This window comes from Erpetoichthys calabaricus, chromosome 1, assembly GCF_900747795.2.
Source record: "Erpetoichthys calabaricus chromosome 1, fErpCal1.3, whole genome shotgun sequence".
NCBI lineage: Eukaryota > Metazoa > Chordata > Cladistia > Polypteriformes > Polypteridae > Erpetoichthys > Erpetoichthys calabaricus.
Genome location: NC_041394.2, coordinates 110,357,533 through 110,377,815, shown reverse-complemented (window position 1 = coordinate 110,377,815; position 20,283 = coordinate 110,357,533). Strand labels below are relative to the sequence as shown.

Below are 20,283 nucleotides of genomic sequence, written 5' to 3'. Positions count from 1 at the left end.
ACTGTACATACAGTGGGGATGGCATGTGTAGTATTCATTGCTGTAAAGATGTAGATTTAGCACACATCTTTCATGTGATTTGCATGTTTTGAAACCGTGATCAGTGCAGCATCACATGTTGCAATGGGGACATTAGAAGCGTGTTTCTTTGTGCACTTATAATATGTTTCAGTTGCTTGCACAATAGAGGGTAGGATGTCAGTGCCTGTTCCACACGATTGACTTGCTTTTTGTGTTATTGTAAGCTACCATGGAGCAAGGCTTAGTGACCTCCACATACCCCCTGGCACAAACATTGACAGTAGCTTCATTGTGTACAATGCTTAGGGGGCTAACTTCTTTCTTGTCTCTCTATTTGATTGCATCCATTTTCCCTTTTTGACATACCCTTACTTGCACCATGGTTAATCTGCAGGCAACTAAGGTTGCCAGGCGTATCATGGCAGTTTGGTCGTAAGATGCCGTATGCATCACTTCACCATCCGTGTCAACGTCTGATGAGCAATTCACATTGTCAGGACTATTACTTTGACTAATGGTTAAGTTTCAGTTTGTTCTCAAACTGGCTTTACAGCTTCTCATTTACACGTTGTTGTGTTTTGGTTGAAGACACCCCACTCATAAACATCAAGTTACCTTAGAGTGGAAAACCACATAGAAGTATTAATGATTTTTTGCAGCATGTTAACTTTATCCACCAGATGGCAGTAGATTACTTTCCCGAGAGTTATTTGGGCTTAACACTGTGCATTCAATCACAGCAGCAACATCCTGAGAGACATTTGAGGTTAACCGTCTTTAGGTAGAAATCAGAGCCCAGAAAAGCCTCAAGGTTAACACCATTGAGAATAATGTATTATTAAAATTAGTAGACACAAATAAATCATGCTAATCATAATTCTTTTCTACAATAATGATGAAAATCACCATGGGAAGAAAAAAAATGATGCTTCACATTGTTTTAGTGGAACTCAGTGTTTTGTGCCTTTTCTTTTGTTTTTCTTCCATTACAGCTCATGCCAGATTTACACTTCACGTAGGGATAGGAGCATCCACAGCAGCTTGACAACATTGCAGCCAAATGTAACAGCGGATTTTCAGCAGAGGTTTCTAACATCTTTGTTTTCTCTTTTAATGTAATCCGTTTGTGTGTGCTGAGAATTCTGCACTCGGCAAAAATCAGTCTTCAGGCGCTTTTGTCTGCTGAAGTTGTAGGGAAGCTCCTAGTTTGTGGCATGCTGGAATAATTGGCCTTAATATGACAATACCTGTAAATTGCAAGCATCGAATTAAACTTTTTGTGTTGTAATAGTATGAATATGAGTCATAGTGGAACCAACTTAAATATGGACTGAATATATAATACAAAATATGTAAAATCTGACTTCATTTTTTTTTTTGGATCGCTAAATGTGAACAGTTAATCAGAAGATCAAAGTATGCTGCATTGGCAAAATGTACCCAATTAGTAGCAATTAAAATATTAATTTACAATATGAACAGTTGTATAAAGCAGTGGTCCCTAACCCCCGGTCCGCGGCCCACTACTGGACCGCAGCCGTCTGACACCCGGGCCGCGAGAGAACTGCCGGCAACGGAGACTCACTCAGACTTTTCAGAACGCTTGGCGGGCGGGGCTTTGCAGCAGCGCAGAGAGAGGAGAGAGACCGAGGTGAGAGAGTATTACAACAAAGTTATTTTTATGGTCCTGACAGTTTCCCCATATGACACGAGTCTATAGAAATCGTGTTACTACGAAGTACATTCAGCAGATGCTTTCATTACAACGAAGTGACCTTGAAATGCTTGAACAAATCATCCACAGAGCAGTTAGATCTGTGGTTGCAGCTCAGTTGTGCACGTTTGCACGACGATCCCCAAAACAGAAACATTGTAAAAAAAATCTCTTTCTTCGAACTTTCCTCGTACTGTTTGTTTTTTTTTTTTTTGCTGTTTTTGTTTTCTGTGGTTTTCAGTGATACCTTTTGCTTATTGCTTGTCAACATTTGAAAAACATCCATTAGAATTTAACTCATTGTCACCCTCCTATGGAAACAGCAGACACGAAAGAAAGATAGCAGTGTTAATGTTTGTGATGTGCAATCTGTTGGAATGACAAATGCAAAGCATATGTCTTTGTTATATGCAAAAAAAGAAGAAAAATCTCGGGTTGTAAACGTATGTGAACTGTTAATAACTTAATAATAATAGAAATGTTATGTAAATTGTGTATAAAACTGCCAAATACTTAAAGGTTGAGAAACGCTGACCTATACCAAAAACTAACCCCTATCCCAAACCACCTTAACCGACAATGCTGGAATAACTATTTACCTAATCTGCATTATTTTTATTTTATTTTTTTTTGTTATCAGCACAACCCTACCTAAAGTTCCCAAAAAAGTAATATATCCTAATTTGAGGTTTGTTTGCCTCAATGATATATATTGCAGAACTCCTTTGTATCACTAATTTTATTGCCCATCAATACTGATGACCAAACCATGCCATAAATTGCTAGTTTGAGTGTGCTAGATGTATTGATTAATATTTTAAATTGGGTTTTGTGATGGAAACAAAGAATTGGGAAACCAGGTGGCAAGGAAAATACATTGAACTTAACTCACACAGAAAAGTAAGAAAAATGAAAGTCTGAAGTCTGAGGAATCTCTGGCAATCAAAGCTGATCCACAATTTATTCATAGGAAAGAAACAGGAGACGTAATAAGTGTATTTATTTAGTGTGAAGTAATGAGCTTGCTGAACTGGAGCTCCTTTACAGTATCTAGTCGGTCTCCGGTTCTTTTCATCTATGAGCTTGTGACAAAAAGTACAGACAGTGAATCAATGACCTTCATCCTGGCTTATCTGTGTGTAATGGACTTTATTTGGCGAGGGCTGATCTCATCTCCTGAGATAGATGTTTCTGTTATGTTCTGGGCATTTGGCACCATCACATGCTATTTTTTTTTAAACTCTCTTAGTATAGGGGGGCAAAATATAAGGTATTTACCAGTACATGTCCCAGAGTCTACTCTGTTTGTGTTATTTAGTTACTTGCTCATTACTTGTTTAAACAAGGTACATTAATAATGAAATAATTTAGTTTTCTGCAGATGCTCAGTAAATCCGTCTTAACCACAGCTTTAGCTCAAACTGCATTTGACGATAACTTAAAATAGAACAAACTTTAGTTGTCACTGCAGACCCTGATGCAGTTATGACTTTTAAGTTAGCTCCATTGTTAAAAACAACTAGAAAAAACTATGCCCATAGATTTAAAGGTAGCACTTGGTACCAATGGCTTGCAGGTTCAATTTCAACATAATGCTGAGCATGTCACTCTGTCAAAGGGTTTTAATGTTATGATCTTTACTTTGGATGTGGCACAAAAAATGAGGTCCTATTAAAAGTGACTAAGCAGCGGTCTTATTTAATCCTTGTGTCTAAGTGGAAAAAGTAAAAACTGGCTTTGAAGTGTCAGACCAAAAGCTTGTTTGGAATCCAGGGTTGCTCATACCTACTTGAGAGTGGAACTCTGTGTTTTGTGTCCTTTGCTCAGAATCATGTTCTCTGGAGACTAGGGTTCTGTATTTATTTGTGGCTTTGTTGAAAGCAGTGATAATATCATTTGTGTTCACTGGAGTGGAGCCATATAAGTGAGTGACCACTAGAAACATTGTTAATTCTAGCTGTCTGGCATTTCTACTTAAGGTCATTGGTAGTGTTCAACAGAGAGAAACATATATTGTGTCAGTTCTATTTCAGATGCAACTGTTTTTTGAAATGGGTAGCTGTATAAAGTAGATCTTCAGAAAGAAAACTATTAGTTGAACTTTGGCTAGATGTAAAAGGTTCACTTTTTATTTTTCTAATCTGTTTTCCTTTTTGTTTGTGTAGGGAGTAAGTGGTTAGCATTGGTGCTGTGTGGCTTCAGGGATCTGTATTCAGACATTAGCCTGGTCACTGCCTGTGTAAAATTTGCTTGCTCTCCTTTGGTCTGTGTTAGTTTTTCTTCTCACATCTCACATATGTTCATAATAGGTTAAATAATGACCCAGTCTGAGTGAGTATGGGTGTTGACATGTGAATGTGTCCATTAGTAGACTTGCATCCTGTTTGATTGTTGTTCTTGCCTAGTATTTTGTACTGCTAGCAGGGGCTTCCAAAATATCACAACCCTGAGCAATTTTGAGAAAATGTATAGGTGGATGATTAGAAAATTCCTCTCGATTATGTTTTTACAAAGCTTGCACAAGGACATTCAGGCAATGAAATACAGGAATCTTACGTGCCAGAATGAATTAGAGTGAATTTACCCTCCCCACTTGTTAAATTGAGAATGAAATGTTTTTCCAATCATTAGAGTGGTCACTTAGTCATTGTTGACACAGCCTTGTAATATTCTTCTTAGCTTTAGTGATTATATATATTCTTTTTAGATGGTTCGCTTTTTCATAAGAATTTATGAAATTTAAGAACTAAGATGATACCATTCAGTCATCTAACAGCCTACAAGTTAGTTTTTCAGTACTTATGGCCTTTGCCAACGTACATTGTAGTATTTTCTGCTACCTGTTCAGCCTGCCACTAAGGCTCAGGAAAGAGGACAACACGCTATATTGTTCCAATTCAAAAGATGGCAGGTTCCTCTTCACCTAATGACTACATATCAGTGGTCCTTAATATCACACCTCACGATGATCTTTGAGGCTGGTCCTGGATTATATGAGTCCTTTTGTGTAAGAACTCTTGGACCCACTGCAGTTTGCCTGTTGGCAAAGATTGGAGTGAGGATGCGATTATCTGTCAACTCCACAAGGCTTATTCCCATCTGGATAAAGGTGGCAGCACTGTGGCGATTGTTTTTTGATTTCACCAGTGGCTTCAGTACCATCCAGCCCGTCCCTGTTAAGTGGTAAACTCAGAGATATGCTGGAGTACGAGCCTATGGTGTCATGGATGATGGACTATTTGCTGGGCAGAAAGCAGTTTGTGATCCTCAGTGACCATGTCTCTGATGATGAATGTGAAAAGTGCTGAAACTCTTCAGCACCATGGACATACTTCACTCATTATATATGCATATTATCTATTTCTTGCTATTGTTTTATTTCTGGTATCTCAAGCAATTGTCTAAAAGTAGGTGCAGTGTAAGAAGAGTTTATTTTTGGTACAAGTGTAGTAAAGAAGGAGTACATTTACATTTTTGATTAAACTTTTGTTGAATTGTATGTGCAGAGTAGGAGGAGTGTACTGTATATGTAGTAGTGGTGGTGAATGTATTTGGAATAATTCAGAAATATTTATTAGTAGAATACAGTAAAATTTGTATTTGTCTTTTTATTTGATTGAATAAAGATTATTTCAAAAATTATCTATATATCTACCAAGTTACTTTAAATTGTTGAACTTTGAACTTTGAGTTTTATTTACTACACGTTAGTGGTCTCTTTCTCTGAACTATATAATAAAACTAGAAAAATACCCATGCTTTGCAGTGGCAAAGTACTGCCTTAAAATTATTATTAAGAAGAAAAGTAAGCATTTTTAAACAGAGGGAAAATATGCAAATAATTATTTGTTAAGGATCTCTTTGTATACCACGTTGTCAGTTCAGCCCTCCGGATGTAATATGACTAAGCTGTGCGCTGAGCTTACTCTTGAGCATGCAACGTACAGTTGGCCATGTGAAAAGCAATCTTGCCTCAAATCAATGCCAACATTTTGTAGGGTCTGTCCCTGAGACTTATTAATTGTCATTGCGAAGCAGAGCCTTACTGGAAATTGGAGGCGTTTGAATTGAAATGGGAGATCAGAGGGTATAACAGGGATGCGAGGAATAAAAACTCTCTCCCCTGAGCCACTGCCAGTAAAAATAGTTGCCTCAATTAGATTCTTTTGCAGACATGTGACCTGAAGTCTCGTGCTGTTACAAAGTTTCGGTGGCTGTATGGAAATCCACAATCGGCTTTTTTGAGCCAAACCTGTTGTTTCGTATGAGCCGCTTTTTATTATTGGGATTGTACCTAGAAACAGAAGCTCTATTAACTTGTGGATTTGCCTGCGAGTATTTAGCGACAGCGTCTCTATGAACTTGTGGATTTGCCTGCGAGTATTTAGCGACAGCGTCTCTATGAACTTGTGGATTTGCCTGCGAGTATTTAGCGACAGCGTCTCTATGAACTTGTGGATTTGCCTGCGAGTATTTAGCGACAGCGTGTCTATTAACTTGTGGATTTTTCTGCGAGTATTTGGCGGGAGCGTCACGAAGTTGTTTCCGTCTAGCTGCATCAGAAAATGTACCACGATGTCTGACACGCCTCCTTTTTACTGTTTTCTCACAGCTTGGATTGCTGCTGTCATAATCGGTTTGAGTTTCATGGTTTGTTTCAATTACGTTAGTATTTGCAGGACTTGTTGCGTTGAAGTGACATTCGGCATCTGTCAAGCGTTGTAAGCATACAACTGGTTTCATCGATAACTTTGCATCCAGCTTTTGAGAGTTGAAACATTCATAAACATCAAAGTGTCCACTACTCAAATCGTCATCTGTGAATCTAAGATGTTTAAGAGGCATTGGCGATTCTCCAAACGTGTAAAATAGGCAGGCAGCCAACTACGTGGGAGGCGTGGGAATGGGGGACGCAATATAGGCAGGCAGCCAACTATGTGGGAGACCGGGGGATGCAGGATGCAGGACGCAACCCCGCCTCACACGGCGACCGAGCTGCAGGCTCTCTCTTCTGTTTCCTTTTCCGGTGTCCTTTTGGTGGTGGCGCAACCACCATCTACTCAAAGCACCATGATGTTCCAACAATGATGGATGGATTAAAAGCCAGAAGTCTGTATGACCATCAGCATCAAGTGACTCCGTGAGAACCCTAACTACAAAGAGGACTATTTCATTTATGTTAGGTAGAATGCCCAGAGGGGACTGGGCGGTCTCGTGGCCTGGAACCCCTACAGATTTTATTTTTTTCTCCAGCCTTCTGGAGTTTTTTTTTTTGTTTGTTTTTTCTGTCCACCCTGGCCATCGGACCTTACTCTTTTTCTATGTTAACTAATGTTGTCTTATTTTAATTTCTTATTTTGTCTTTTATTTTTCTTTTCTTCATTATGTAAAGCACTTTGAGCTACTTTTTGTATGAAAATGTGCTATATAAATAAATGTTGTTGTTGTTGTTGTCTATATGTACGTAAGTAGGATTCAGTTATGACTGTTACGCGTAGAATTTTCAAATGAAACCTGCTTAACTTTTGTAAGTAAGCTGTAAGGAATGAGCCTGCCAAATTTCAGCCTTCTACCTACATGGGAAGTTGGAGAATTAGTGATGAGTGAGACAGTGAGTGAGGGCTTTGCCTTTTATTAGTATAGATGAGAAAACCAGCATATCTTTTTATATTCCCCTAGTTAAGTGCAGGATTCCTGAAATCAACCTTCCAAAATTTCCTTTGCTCTTCTTCTGTTCAACATTTTTGATTGTTCTACCACAGCTTATGAGTTTTAGTTGCAACCTCAGTGGTTGTTTACTCTACCTGCAGTTAAAGAATTTGACAGAACATAGAGATACAGTGAAGAGCCAAAACAAAGCTGCTTTCAGCTGACTTTAAGTTTTCTTCTTCAATACAATTATCTATTTCTCGAATGTAGGATTCCATTGTATAAATTGTAAACCATTTTACCTGGCCAGATAATTTGCTTCTGATGATCTCATTAACATTTACAGTACATTCCACTGCAACACAAATCTGATGGTTTGAGAACTAACACAACATACTGTATCTCTTCTTTGGAAAGATCTCGCCATTAACAGCCTTGTAGATTTTTAGTCATTCCTGTTTTTTCCTATGGACCTACCGCAGAACAGGTCTGGCCATGTTATGTTGTACCTTTTTCAATTATACAGTATAAACAAAAAGTCAAATTCAACAAACCTAAGTTAATGCTAACTCACAGCTGGCAGTGGCTGTTGAAACATTGAGGGACCGTTTTGACTGCCCTGATTGGAAAATTTTGAAATGCAGCATCGAGGACCAGTGATGAACACACACTAAGAATATTTTGTCATCGCACATAAACGTTTATGAATAATTACAGTATATGTTCTTAACAATAAAGTAATGATAATAAAAGCCTGTTTTCAAAGGTAGTGCAATTGCTGTGAAGAATGAAAAACTCAGTCTCTAATAGTGGGGTTAATCAATAGTATAATACAACAAAATATAAACTAGGCACAGCCATTTCCAAACTATAGAATGTTAGTTTAAACCAGACATCAGAATACATGATATGGAAATATCTGGTGAAAATGACAAACTACAAAAAAAACCTCCTCTATCCCAACTACAAAATGACTCAAAGCTCTTAAACCGGCTTAGTCGAGTTTAATCCTTCTTGAAGTAATTCAAATACACTCTTAACTTCCCGACCCTGCCTTCTCCATCTTTTTCCCTCATCTTAATCACAGAAGAGGATGTCTTCAGAACACTAAATAAAAAGAAAGCTGCATGTCCTGATGATGTCAGCCCCATTATGCTCAGTCCGGTGTGCCTCCCGGTTGTGTGTATAGCTATTTCTAACAACTTTCTCAGTTTATTTAAATTGCCATAGTGATTTAAACTGACTGCTAGAATCCCAGAACCAAAGTCTGCTGAACCAAGTTGTCAAAATTACATACCTGTTGCTTTTAAAGTTGTTGTACTAGCCTCCTTTAACACTAGAATTACCAGAGCGTATGAAAAAACTCGTAGATCCGGCCCACCTTAAATCCCATCGCACGTCTCCATCAGCATCTTTTTTCCTTTAAATGTGCCAATAAAGACAAGCAGCCTGCCATTCCATCCCCCTACCGCCGCAGACCGTGCACAAAGTTCTCCCAGCTCATGCCTTGATTATCTGGGAGTGAAATGCTGGAGTTTTAGAGTGGAAATAATAGATCGTTATTTGGAACAAATGCATTTCATGTGTGTTCCGTTTCTACAATAATCTGTGTAAACACATTGTTAAAACAGAAACGTTTGTCATATTTTAGTAGTAAATGACAAGATGTTGGCATAAATTATATAATGTGTGAAGCCTGAAGTCCAAAGATCAAATAAACACTTTCACAAAAGGTTCAAGGTTTTTTCCCCCGATCTTGCCAGTCTCCATGTTTCTGTATGGTGCTATTTCTTTTGTACTCCAGGACATGCAGAGGAAAAAATAGTACAGAGAGGTCAGTTCAGCGCTATATGCAATCATCAAATTCAAATGTTAACAGTTCACACACACGCAAGGACCGTCCTTTCTACATTTACGACATGTGTACCTGTTGCAATGTACACACTTCTCTCTGTGCTGTAGTTTCTATTACACACTTGAAAGAAAGAGACAATATATGTGACATTTTGAAGAAATCATTTTATGACCTGAATAGTAGGCCCTACCGATCAGAAAACATCATTGCACTAATGCAATATTATTTGAAAATGAACAGCGTCAGATCGGGTGTGAATTTAGGCTGGTGCTGTTACTTAGAGTCAGGAGGGGCGGAGTGGGTGTTTACAGCGTGATTGTGATTGAGAGAATAAAACTGAAAAAAGCTAACTTTTACAAGTACCATAAATTTATACCCAATGTCCCATATATTTGTCTCTTTCTTTTTTTCTCCGTGCTGCGTTGACATCATGAACCAGAAGGCATGAGCATATTTAGTGATGAACATGCAGGTGGCCGGTTCTTTGTGCTATAACAAGTTTGACCTGGCGGCGATCAACGCACATGTACTGTGCAGGGCATGTATGGGGGCCACTGAGAAAAGAAGAGTGTTCATGGCTCACCTTGCAGAGGAACTTCGTCGTCGCATCTTACTAGAAAATGCGATGGAAAAAGAAAAGGAGGCTGCAACATCGACAATCTGTTCCAGACAGCCGCTTTCACCAGGAAAGTAAATGGAATAAGTGTCATCATCATCGTCATTATACAGTAAAACCTTGATTATCTGTCAGAGGTCATGACCGAGGACAGAACAGCTACTTTAAAAATTATATAAGGGATTATGTCTAGTCAGCGTTTGATGGTACAAATGTTGGCATTTTTGGAAGTGATTTTGGAACTCTTTAGTGCTTTGAGCTTAAGTTTATAACAACATACCTGTGAAAGTTAAAGAATTTTTATGTTATTTTAATTGGTCCACAGTCACTGTAGTAATATATATATTTTTTAATAGTGTCTTTGTTGTCTTTTTTCCTAATATCTCAAGAGGGTTACATTTTTTTTATTTTTCGATGTTTCTTTGCTTTTTGATGATTTTTTAATCATTCTGACATTTTATAAATCTGAATTTGGATTGTGTGTCATTGTGCACTTGTTGAACCAATGCACTATTAGGGGTTTTGGGGGAATTCTCTATCGAAGTAAAGGGGCGTCAGGAAAAAATTTACTCTTCACATCTCAGCGCTTCAAACAGGATCACTGTGTGTGAAAACCATGTTAGATTTAGTTTTCTGTTACCAAAACTAAAAAACATTAACATATGTGATAGAAGCAGGGATGTCAGCGAGCCTCAAACACCAAAACACGAACACACAAAGAGTCCCGGGTTCAAATAATGGAAGGTTTATTCACCAAATACCTCCAACAGTCGCACAAGTAATTTCTCTCTCCCTCCACAATTCACCTCTTCTTTCACCTCCAGACTTCCCTCCTCCAGTTGAGTGTTGCTCCACGTCCTCCCAGCTCGGACTAGTCTGGATAAGGGAGTGCGGACCCTTTTATTACAGACCTGGGAGCACTTCCAGTGCCAGGGCGATTGCCAGATGAAAGTACTTCCGGGTCACACAGAATTCCCATAAATTGGGGTGCACATCTCCCTACAGCGCCCCCTTGCAGCACCCATGGTCCCCAGCAGGGCTGTATTACTGGACTACATCTCCCAGCATTCCCTGCTGGTTCCTGAATGGGCACTGTCATGGACGGCTGCTGCCATCTAGCACCCAGGGGAACTAGATTTCCCTCTGCAACAGTCTTTCTCTGTCCTTCACTTTTCTCCCGTCCTGGGAAAGTATTAGAACCATGTTCGGCTGGGAAGTCTATCCATCCCCTAGGCCAGCCTTGCCAGGGTGCAACCTCCTTCCTTTTCTTGGCTGGGGATGCTTTTCTGTATTCTTGGGGCCTCCCATCCGTGTAAAGCATCTTCCAGATTTCCTGCCTGTATGCTTACTACAATCTGAAATTGGAGGAATATGAAATGAGGTTTATATTAATTTCCTCAAAAGGGCTTGCATTGAAAGTTAAATTTTAATAGCAAACCGCATAGAGGTTGCCCTTGCAGCCCCACAGGCCCAGGGATCTTGCTTCAGATCATGAACTGGTCACAGGTATGTGTTTAATTTGCATATTTTCTCCGTATCTGTGTTGGTGTTTCTGGGTAATGCACTTTCTTCCCACATCCGAATAACATGCAGCATAGGTTAATCGGCAAATAATAATAAGTGTCAAGCCAGTTTCAGGCGTATTCCTTTAAAGCAGTTCAAAGTATCTATCCTGCAACAGAAAAGCAACACAGATGGGTGTGACTTATGCTTTGCCCTTTTAGTTTCATATTGGTAAAGGTGATGTCACATTAATGTGACTTTTTGTGATGGGGTATGTGTGACAGTGCAGGTTGGCACTGGGAGCCTCTTGAACTTGCCATCTCCGATAATGCATCCGAGGTATGAACCAGACAAATGAGGACACACATGTAGCAGCAAGGGGTAGGTGCATTAAGTGAAGGTGCTTTTATTAAAACAATACAAAAACAAAAGGTGCAGTGCTCAAAAGTCCATAAATAATGAATCCTTTAAAACCATGAGAATCCGCGAGTTTAAAATCCAGTGTTTAAAACAAGAATTAAACCGTCACAGTCATCGGGTCATTGTTCCATTTGATGATCCCAGCACAGCTTCCACTTTCTCTCCCTGGCTCACCCATTCCTTACTCAGCTGCTGCAGTCATCTGCAACCTGACCCATGTCTTGGCTGCTTTGTGTGGCATTGGTCAGTCCGCACTGGGTCAGTTGTCCTCCCGTTATCCTTTTCGCACCCCTGGCATACCTCAGATCCCTTGGGTAGGACACCACCTCAATTACATTCGCTCCTCTAGAATAATCAGCGGGGACGATACACCCTTCGAGCACCAATCCTTTGCTTCTCTGTGGGGCCAACGACCTTGTTGCCTTTCCCTAGCTGGCTGGCTGGTTGGCTCATCCTGTCTTTCCCCCATGATGCTGTTCTCCTGGCCCTCTTTCTGTTCTTTCATTCTTCTGTCTTTTCCTGTTTGCCTTCTGTCCCATGCAGGCTCCTTTATCCTCTGCTGCCTAACTGGATACGGGTGTGAGGATTCGCTCCCTCCGTGGCATCACTGAGATGCTTGACTGAGCTGCCTGCCTCCGCCTGTGTATGTGGTGCAATCAACCAGTTCCCCAATTAACTGCGGAGCGAAACGCTCTCACACACACCCGCACCTGAGCTGGCACATTCTGAGGGCATGATTATTTATTTAAAATTGACCACTAATTTCCTAGTTGTGGACCCGCTGATCTTCTAGCATAATCATGCTCACACCTTTTTCTGACAGACAATTGGGTGTTGCCTGACAGAGCCAGAGGTTTATGAAGGGTTATCACTGCAGTTGACTTCAGTAGCAATGTCTACACTTTATTTCCATTTTCTATTCTGTTGTGGTATGTATGACACATCACACAGATGAGCTTCTCTTCTGTTTGTGAGGTTCGTAACCCAAGTGCACCCTAACAGAGCTGGTGTTGTACCTGCACTGGGTAAAGGGTTAATAGCTATGGTGCATTCAATCGCAGTCTCAACCCTTTTATTTTTTTCTTTTTTTCCCATTCCATTTTAGTACATAAAACAAGAGACATTAGACTGATGAACTTTTCTTCTACTTGTACACGTTTGTTCCTTATTTTTCCTCCTTTTACTCCTACATTCTATGCATTGTACTTCTGGATGAGCATTCTTTGGTTGTCATCTCTCCTGCGTATACAGCTCACCCCTCTGGCTGATAAGAAAATTGAACAGCTTTGATTTTTACCATAGTCAGTTGCAGACTAGTTGGACTCAGCCATTCGGTGAAAGTCTTCACATGAGCTTGTGGCCGGCTGATTCCCATTGACTAAGATTATGTAAATGATGGCTACGACTGAAAATGACTGCGAAAGTCATCTAATGTGACATGGGCTTCAGATTAAAGTTCACTAAAGATGCATGTTCACTTTATAGAATGTGCTGTGATCATCATCGTCATTATACAGTAAAACCTTGATTATCCGTCAGAGATCATGACCGAGGACAGAACAGCTACTTTAAAAATGATATACAGTAGATTAGTTTAGCGAAGAGTTGTATTTATTTACAAAAAAAACCATATTAACAAAATATAATATAGTTTTAACCAAATTAATGAATTCCTATAATATTGTAACGACCAGTATAATAAGCAAGTACAACTTGGAGGTACTGGAGTTTTCTATGTTTTACTCGGAGTCTTTGTTCTGTAACAAATGGTGCCGTGTCTTATATGCCATTATATGGGTTACGGAGCATACCTCCAAAACAATAAAAAGAAAGATTTCCCTACCAATCAGTTTATCTCCTGCCCCTTACATTGTTTTTTTCTCTATATCACATGCACTCCTGCTTATTGTCTCTTGACTCCCTTCTCTTAACTTCCTTCTGCCGCACCTTCCTTTTTCTCCTAACATCTCCTGTCACTCATCTCTTAAGAGGCGTATCTGCCCCTTACAGAACAGGAGCCTTTCACCCAGTCCCATCACTTACAGCATTCATTCAACCCTTTCTGCTCCCATAGAGTGTATCACAAGCTGCATGCACGTAACAATATATTAACAAAACATAACCGAATTTAAAAAGAAAATTACAATACAAAAGAGCATTAACATTAATACAGAATATCATTAATGTCAGTGGTTTCCATTTTTGAAACATTTTTCAATTTTGTTGGTAATCACGCTTTATATCATTCACTGTTCTTCCTACTTCCTAAATTGAAGCAGTAGCTTTTGCCATTTCGTAAATGTTTAGTAATTTCAGTAACACAACACATGTTTACTGGCCGCAACAATTTATAGAAGATTAATTATAACAGAAGAGAAAATTTACGAAAAGCTATTGCAACTGAGGGTACATAACTGATACTGTGGTGCTGGGGAAGAACACTATGCGCTAGCACAAAGGAAAGTTGTTCCAATGTGCAAAGCTCGCAGCGTACTGCATGGCAGTAGTAGTACAGTAATAGGTAGGCCCTGGCATATGCAATGGTTGTGGGTTTTTTTTTTTTTTCTTTAGCCCTGACAGTTAATGAAGACTGATGGTTAATTGAGTTGTTTTTTTTTTTTTGGTTATGATGTCATGGTGCAACAATAGTCTATATTGTGCAGGGCGTGTTAATTTGACCTGCGATGGAGTGGCGTCATGCCCAATTTTGGCAATACGTCCTGCACAGGAATAGAACCTGACTCCTTGTGACCTAATAATTGATAAATGCTTAGTTAGCAAAGAAGATTTGTAGTATGTTTATGTATTTAATAAAGATTTTTGTTCAGCATAACATTTATAAGGTAATAACTGCCTTAACAGGATACTTTTGTTTCCATTTCATCAATTTTATTCTCTGTTAAACCATTTAACCCCATGTGGGAAATAACAAGCTATGGAAATAAAATGGGAATAAATGTGGCAGACTGCAAATTAGTATAGCTTTAGGCTTTTTAGTTGTGCTTTCAGGGATCAATTTACTCTGTTGCAGCACTATCAGAATAATCTATATCATTAACTAGTTTAATCAGATCTTTCCTTGAATGTCCTTTTTACAGACTGTGAAAGGGCCTGTGTGGTGCCTGGCTGTGGATTCTGAATGCTTGTTTTATAGAGAGCACCTGAGGGAATTGATTAGTCAATACTGTTAAAGTTCAGGTTTATACTTTGTGTTTGTTGCTGTGGCCAATATGAAGGAGAGGCTCAGTTGTAGCAGTGCTTTTAATTCATTATTAAAGGCTGTGCTCTCCTTTATTCAACAAAATGTAACAATATAGGCTGCAAAGCAAAATGTGAACTCTAGTGGTTGGGTGGAAGCTATGGTTTTAAGGAAGTATGAATGGAAAGGGTTATAGCACTTGATTGGTTTTAAGTTCTCATAACTGTATAAGTAAGCTTTTGTTGCTTTTTGAATAAAGATGAATATTAGAACTAGGTTAATGATGTAACTGAAAGCTGGAATGAACACTGTTATTCCTGTGTTTGGTAGCTCTGTGCAGAGCATGGGGATGACCTCATAATAAAAATCTTTTCCAAATATTTTGTCGCGCTTTCTCTCGGGCATCACAATACATCCTCTTCAGAAGCCAGGTGGTGAAACTCCATTTATTGATATGTAGAAACCTCTAGGTTGAGTACGATATTAATGACTGGCACATTTCCTGGAAATTGTGAGCATGCTCTAAAAAACAGATTACTACAAAACAATTTTATATTATTTCATATTATTGTCTTTAATATCTATTTCAGGCTGTGTGTAAAAAAGAAAAAAAAAAATCAGTTCAGTTTTAACAGATTTTTAACATTTTTTGTTTCTTTAAGAAGCAGCCCTTCTGTGTCTGTTTTTTCCCCACTTGCAAGAGTAGTAAGCCATTACTGCAAAAACATCACAATACATGTTGATGATCTCATTTATCTTGGCAATTCTGTGTGACAGCATGGCAGCCTTTAAATTTCAGCCAGGGTGAGCCTTCTCCGTTTTTGTTTTTATTTGAGTAGGTTTATTTGACATAAAATACAGCTAGTTAGGTACAGCTTCTGGAATCTTGTCTTTAAAAACAGTTCACAATGTAGATAGGGAGCAGCATTGTGGTTAGCACTCCTGCCTCTCATTTCCAGGGACCTGAGCTCAATTTCCTGCACTGTCTCGTTTTTTGTGTGCAACCTTTAGGTCAGTTTGAGTTTGTTTGATGTTTGTGTCCCTTCTATATTTTTTTTCTTGCTGTTTATGTGATGCTACACATAACCTGTAATGTAAAATGCAGGGTGAGAACAAGCAAAGCATAGAGAGAGAGAGTTGCTGCAAAATTTACCCTTCCAGCAGCACTTTAGAAGTCATATGCATGTTTATTCGGTTGGTTTCAAAGTTTCCCAGTTGCTCATTTGATAAGTATTTGGTTCTGACTCAGAAGTCCCGGGTTCATAGCCAGAAATTCTATTATAAGCATATGAAACTGAGATTGGCGAGACCCTGATCAGTAGCCTTGCCAGTGACATGGGTTCAGAATATTGAATATATGAAAGGAATATTTGTAGTAGTTACTGTACTTGGACTTGGCACTCTATAACACTACATTAGGCACACTGCATTAATGGAGAATTCAAGTAGGGATACAGTATTGACACTGTTTTTATATAGTGGATAAAAAAACAATATGCCTTAATATGGCCAAGTAAATTTAGATTTTTCAGTGAATATATACAGCAACCATTTAAATATTGAATTTTGACTGTTTACACTAACATATATTGATTTCTTTGTTTTTCTAATTTTCTTAACATTATGGTAATGTTTTCTATAGTTAAGGATCTGCAGTTAAATGTACAGCACGTGCAAACCCAGAGATACATGGAGAATTTGTAACAGCAGATTTATATGATGCTCTCAAACAGAGGCACTCTGTCTACATTCTACACATATGAAATGCACATGAAGTAATATAGGTGTCCATTTTGATGCATTATCCAGAGTTGTATTAAAGCCAAATTATGCAAATAAAAATGATCACAAAAACCATTGAAATAGTTATATTTATCTTTTCTAGTCATAGTCCTTACCAGATAGAATTACTTTAACATTTACCCACAATTATTCAATCAAATATCTAATTAATATTTTAATTAATTAATATCTACTCAAATATCAAATTAATTAAAAGACTACAGGGTTCACATCTCTTTTCCCTGCACATTCATTCCTTAGGCAATGTCATTCCCATTGGGATTAATAAAGTATCTATCTATCTATCTATCTATCTATCTATCTATCTATCTATCTATCTATCTATCTATCTATCTATCTATCTATCTATCTATCTATCTATCTATCTATCTATCTATCTATCTATCTATCTATCTATCTCTGCATGGGATTAATAAATTGGTCTAATCTAATTTCTCCTCATGGATTCTCCTATCACCTCTATTCTGATAATGCACAGATCTTCCTCTCATTTCCCTCTTATAGTACACAGGTTTCATTCCAGATCTCTAGTTCTCTCTCTGACATCTTGTCATGGATGAATGATCATCACCTTAAACTTCGCCTTTATTAAAGTCAGATACCTTGTACTTGCTGTCCGATTCCCCTTCTTCAGATTTGTCTCTAAGCATCACCCTGGAAAACGTCCTTTCACCATCAGACATGGTCAGGAGTCTTGGAGTAACACTGGACTCCTCACTATCTTTATTGAACATGCATCTTTAGTGAACCAGTCCTATCATTTCTTTCTTCATAATATACAGATAATTTTGATTCTTCTTCATAATTATGCCACACAACCCCTTGTTCAGGCCCCGGTCCTTTCTTGGACGGACTATTGCAACTCTTTCCTGCCAGGTCTTCCTTCAGCTGCAATCAGACCTCAACAGCGCCTCTGAAATGCAGCTGTTTGACTGGTGTTCCGTGTTCCTCATTGCACTCCTCCTTCTCATCTGCTTTGTTCTCTACATTGGCTTCCTGTTACTGCAAGGATCCTGTTACTGCAAGGATCCAGTTCAAAACTCTTGTCTTGACTTACAGTTCTCAAAACTGTTGTTCTTGTCAGTAACTTCAATCCATGGTCTCTCGTTATGCCCCTTCAAGAAGTGTCTGATCTGCCTCTGCCTGTCTGATGAGCCAAGACTGGATAATACTTCTCACTTCTAGCTCCAAAGCTGTGGAATAATCTTCCTTCATCTTTTCAAATGTGTTTAGCCATATTTTGTAAAAAAAAACAAAAAACAAAAAAAAAAAACTTTTTTTTTTTTAAACTATTTTGGAACTGCTAAGTTTCTGTCCTACAGTGTATCTTCTGTTGTACTGACAACGAGTATAGTATAGTGAGAATACTACAAAAATATTTTCAGGTATAACTATATAGTTGTTATATTTCCCTTGTGCCTGCTTTTCTATCTTGTTTTCTGTTGCTTTTGATGCTTGCACCTTCACTCTTGTATGTATTTAACTTGCTTTGTAAGTACCTAGGATAAAGGATTATTAAATAATTATAATAATAATTAAATTTCTAGCTGCCTATTTCCCATATGCACTGTACTAATGTGAGTAAAGTCCATCTATCCGTTTATCTATTATCTGAGCCTAGATTTTTCTAGTACACTGTCATGACAAGCTAAAGTCTGTTGTTGTTTTACTCCAGGACAGACAACACCCTTGAACTGTGTTGCCAGTCCATTTTTTAATACATCAGTCCTTATTCACACCAGATAAACTTAGTGACCATTAACCCTAGCTTGTGAGTCCTTGAATTACAGAAGTACATTGATATACCCATGCAGAAATGAAGACAGTGTACACATTCCTCACATAATGTTAATTGAACCCAGAACTCTGGAACTGTCAGGCACAAATGCAAACTCCGCTACACAATAGTGCACCATCTATGTGTTTGTGCCACCTGTGAAGTTATAAATTAAGGTTAGTGGAAAGGAAATCAACAGAATTCAGCAGAAACTCCAGAAACAGTTATACATGTGTTCTCCTTTTTTGCTTTATTCTTTTGATGTCAAAACAAGTAGTTTCTCTTTCCATGGTGTTTGTATTCTACTTTTCTCTGTTCTATCAAGCCAGGACTGCAATCCTTGCAGGTCCTTTTCAGCATCAGTTCTGACACTTCCAGATCGTGTCCTTCAGAGGTTCTTTGTCAGCTTTAATCTGACAAAGACATTAAATGGCATATGCTGTGCCTGACGCTAGAAGGCAGCCATGAACAATCTTATAATAAATACAGTAGTACACTGTTCATGTGCAAGAAAGCTTACTTTACAGAAATTCCTGTTAAGTTTAGGTCCTAGAAGCTGAATTCTTCATTTCCAAACTAAGTTTACATATTCACATGGATGCATTTTTTGGTCAACCTTAAAATCTCATAGAAGCGATGATACACTAGCAAAAGCTAGTCAAGTGGTATGTTTCTTCACAAAATTATGAAATAGTGCACATTTTAAAAACTGGTTAACGTTAGTTACTCATGTTTTAATGAATAACTACGGTACATCTGCAATAATGTATGATCAAAACTATAAATAGCATGATGTAACAATCTACCAAATTATTAAATTAATAATCCAAGTATTTGATGTATATTTTTCTAATTTTCCTAAAAACATTATGTCAAAAATCCATGGAATTGTTTCTAAAAATGAAATATCTGCAATGATACTAGGTTTTCTTTTCTTGGGTACTGATATTGCGGTTTGTTTTAATTTTTAATTCCTTTAAATAGCAATATGCTACAGTGCAGAAGCTAATGTATTTTGCAAACGTCTTAGAATATAGAGTCCTTTTTGGTTCAGCAAATTAGACCTAAGGCTTAGAAAATAAGCAAACTACAATAGGAATAGAATTTGTTTCTTTATCAGCTATACAGTTTAGAAAGCTTCATTGAATTCAAAGAGAAAAAAAAAATCTCATTAGTATTTATGGGCCTTCGAAATGCCACTGAGATTAAAGGAGCTCTTATGTTTGTGCTCCTAATTCTCAAAAGCCCAGACTTAACGTATTTATCTAGTGGCTACAAGCCAGCTGCATTGCCTGTGTGAGAGAATGAAGATGCAATCTGAATGAATGTCGTCAAAGAGCAGCCTCTTCTGGTGTGGTATGCTTTAAATTGTTGAGTTTAAAAGTACCCGAGTATGTACAAACTTGAATAACATTCTCCCTGTTTTGTCTTTGTGTCTCATAGAAAGTGCCATGCGCCCCCCTGGCAAACAGCTCCTTCCCACATAGAGGTTGTGCCACCTTTTGACTGTCTTGCTGTCTACAGAGGATGCTGGGAATGTGTCGTGGGCGTCGGAAGTTCCTTGCTGCCTCTCTTGCCCTCCTCTTTGTTCCTGCTCTCACCTGGCTGTACTTGTCTGCTGGGAACTACCAAGGTATGATTTTTTTCCACTCCTATTATTTGAGCATACTAAATTTGAATTTTTTTAAACATAAAAATTTAGATGTACAGCATTGAAGACGCCAAT

At 38.4% G+C, this 20,283-nt stretch overlaps 1 protein-coding gene across 1 annotated transcript in view; it reads left to right on the top strand.

Annotated features, from left to right (window-relative positions):
- large1 (LARGE xylosyl- and glucuronyltransferase 1) overlaps positions 1-20,283 on the top strand; it is a 518,602-nt gene that overhangs the window by 94,579 nt on the left and 403,740 nt on the right. The window contains exon 2 of the mRNA XM_051928585.1: positions 20,001-20,190. Within this exon, the coding sequence (XP_051784545.1) occupies positions 20,085-20,190 (106 nt within the window). The 5' untranslated portion in view covers positions 20,001-20,084. The remainder of the gene's footprint in view (positions 1-20,000; positions 20,191-20,283) is intronic.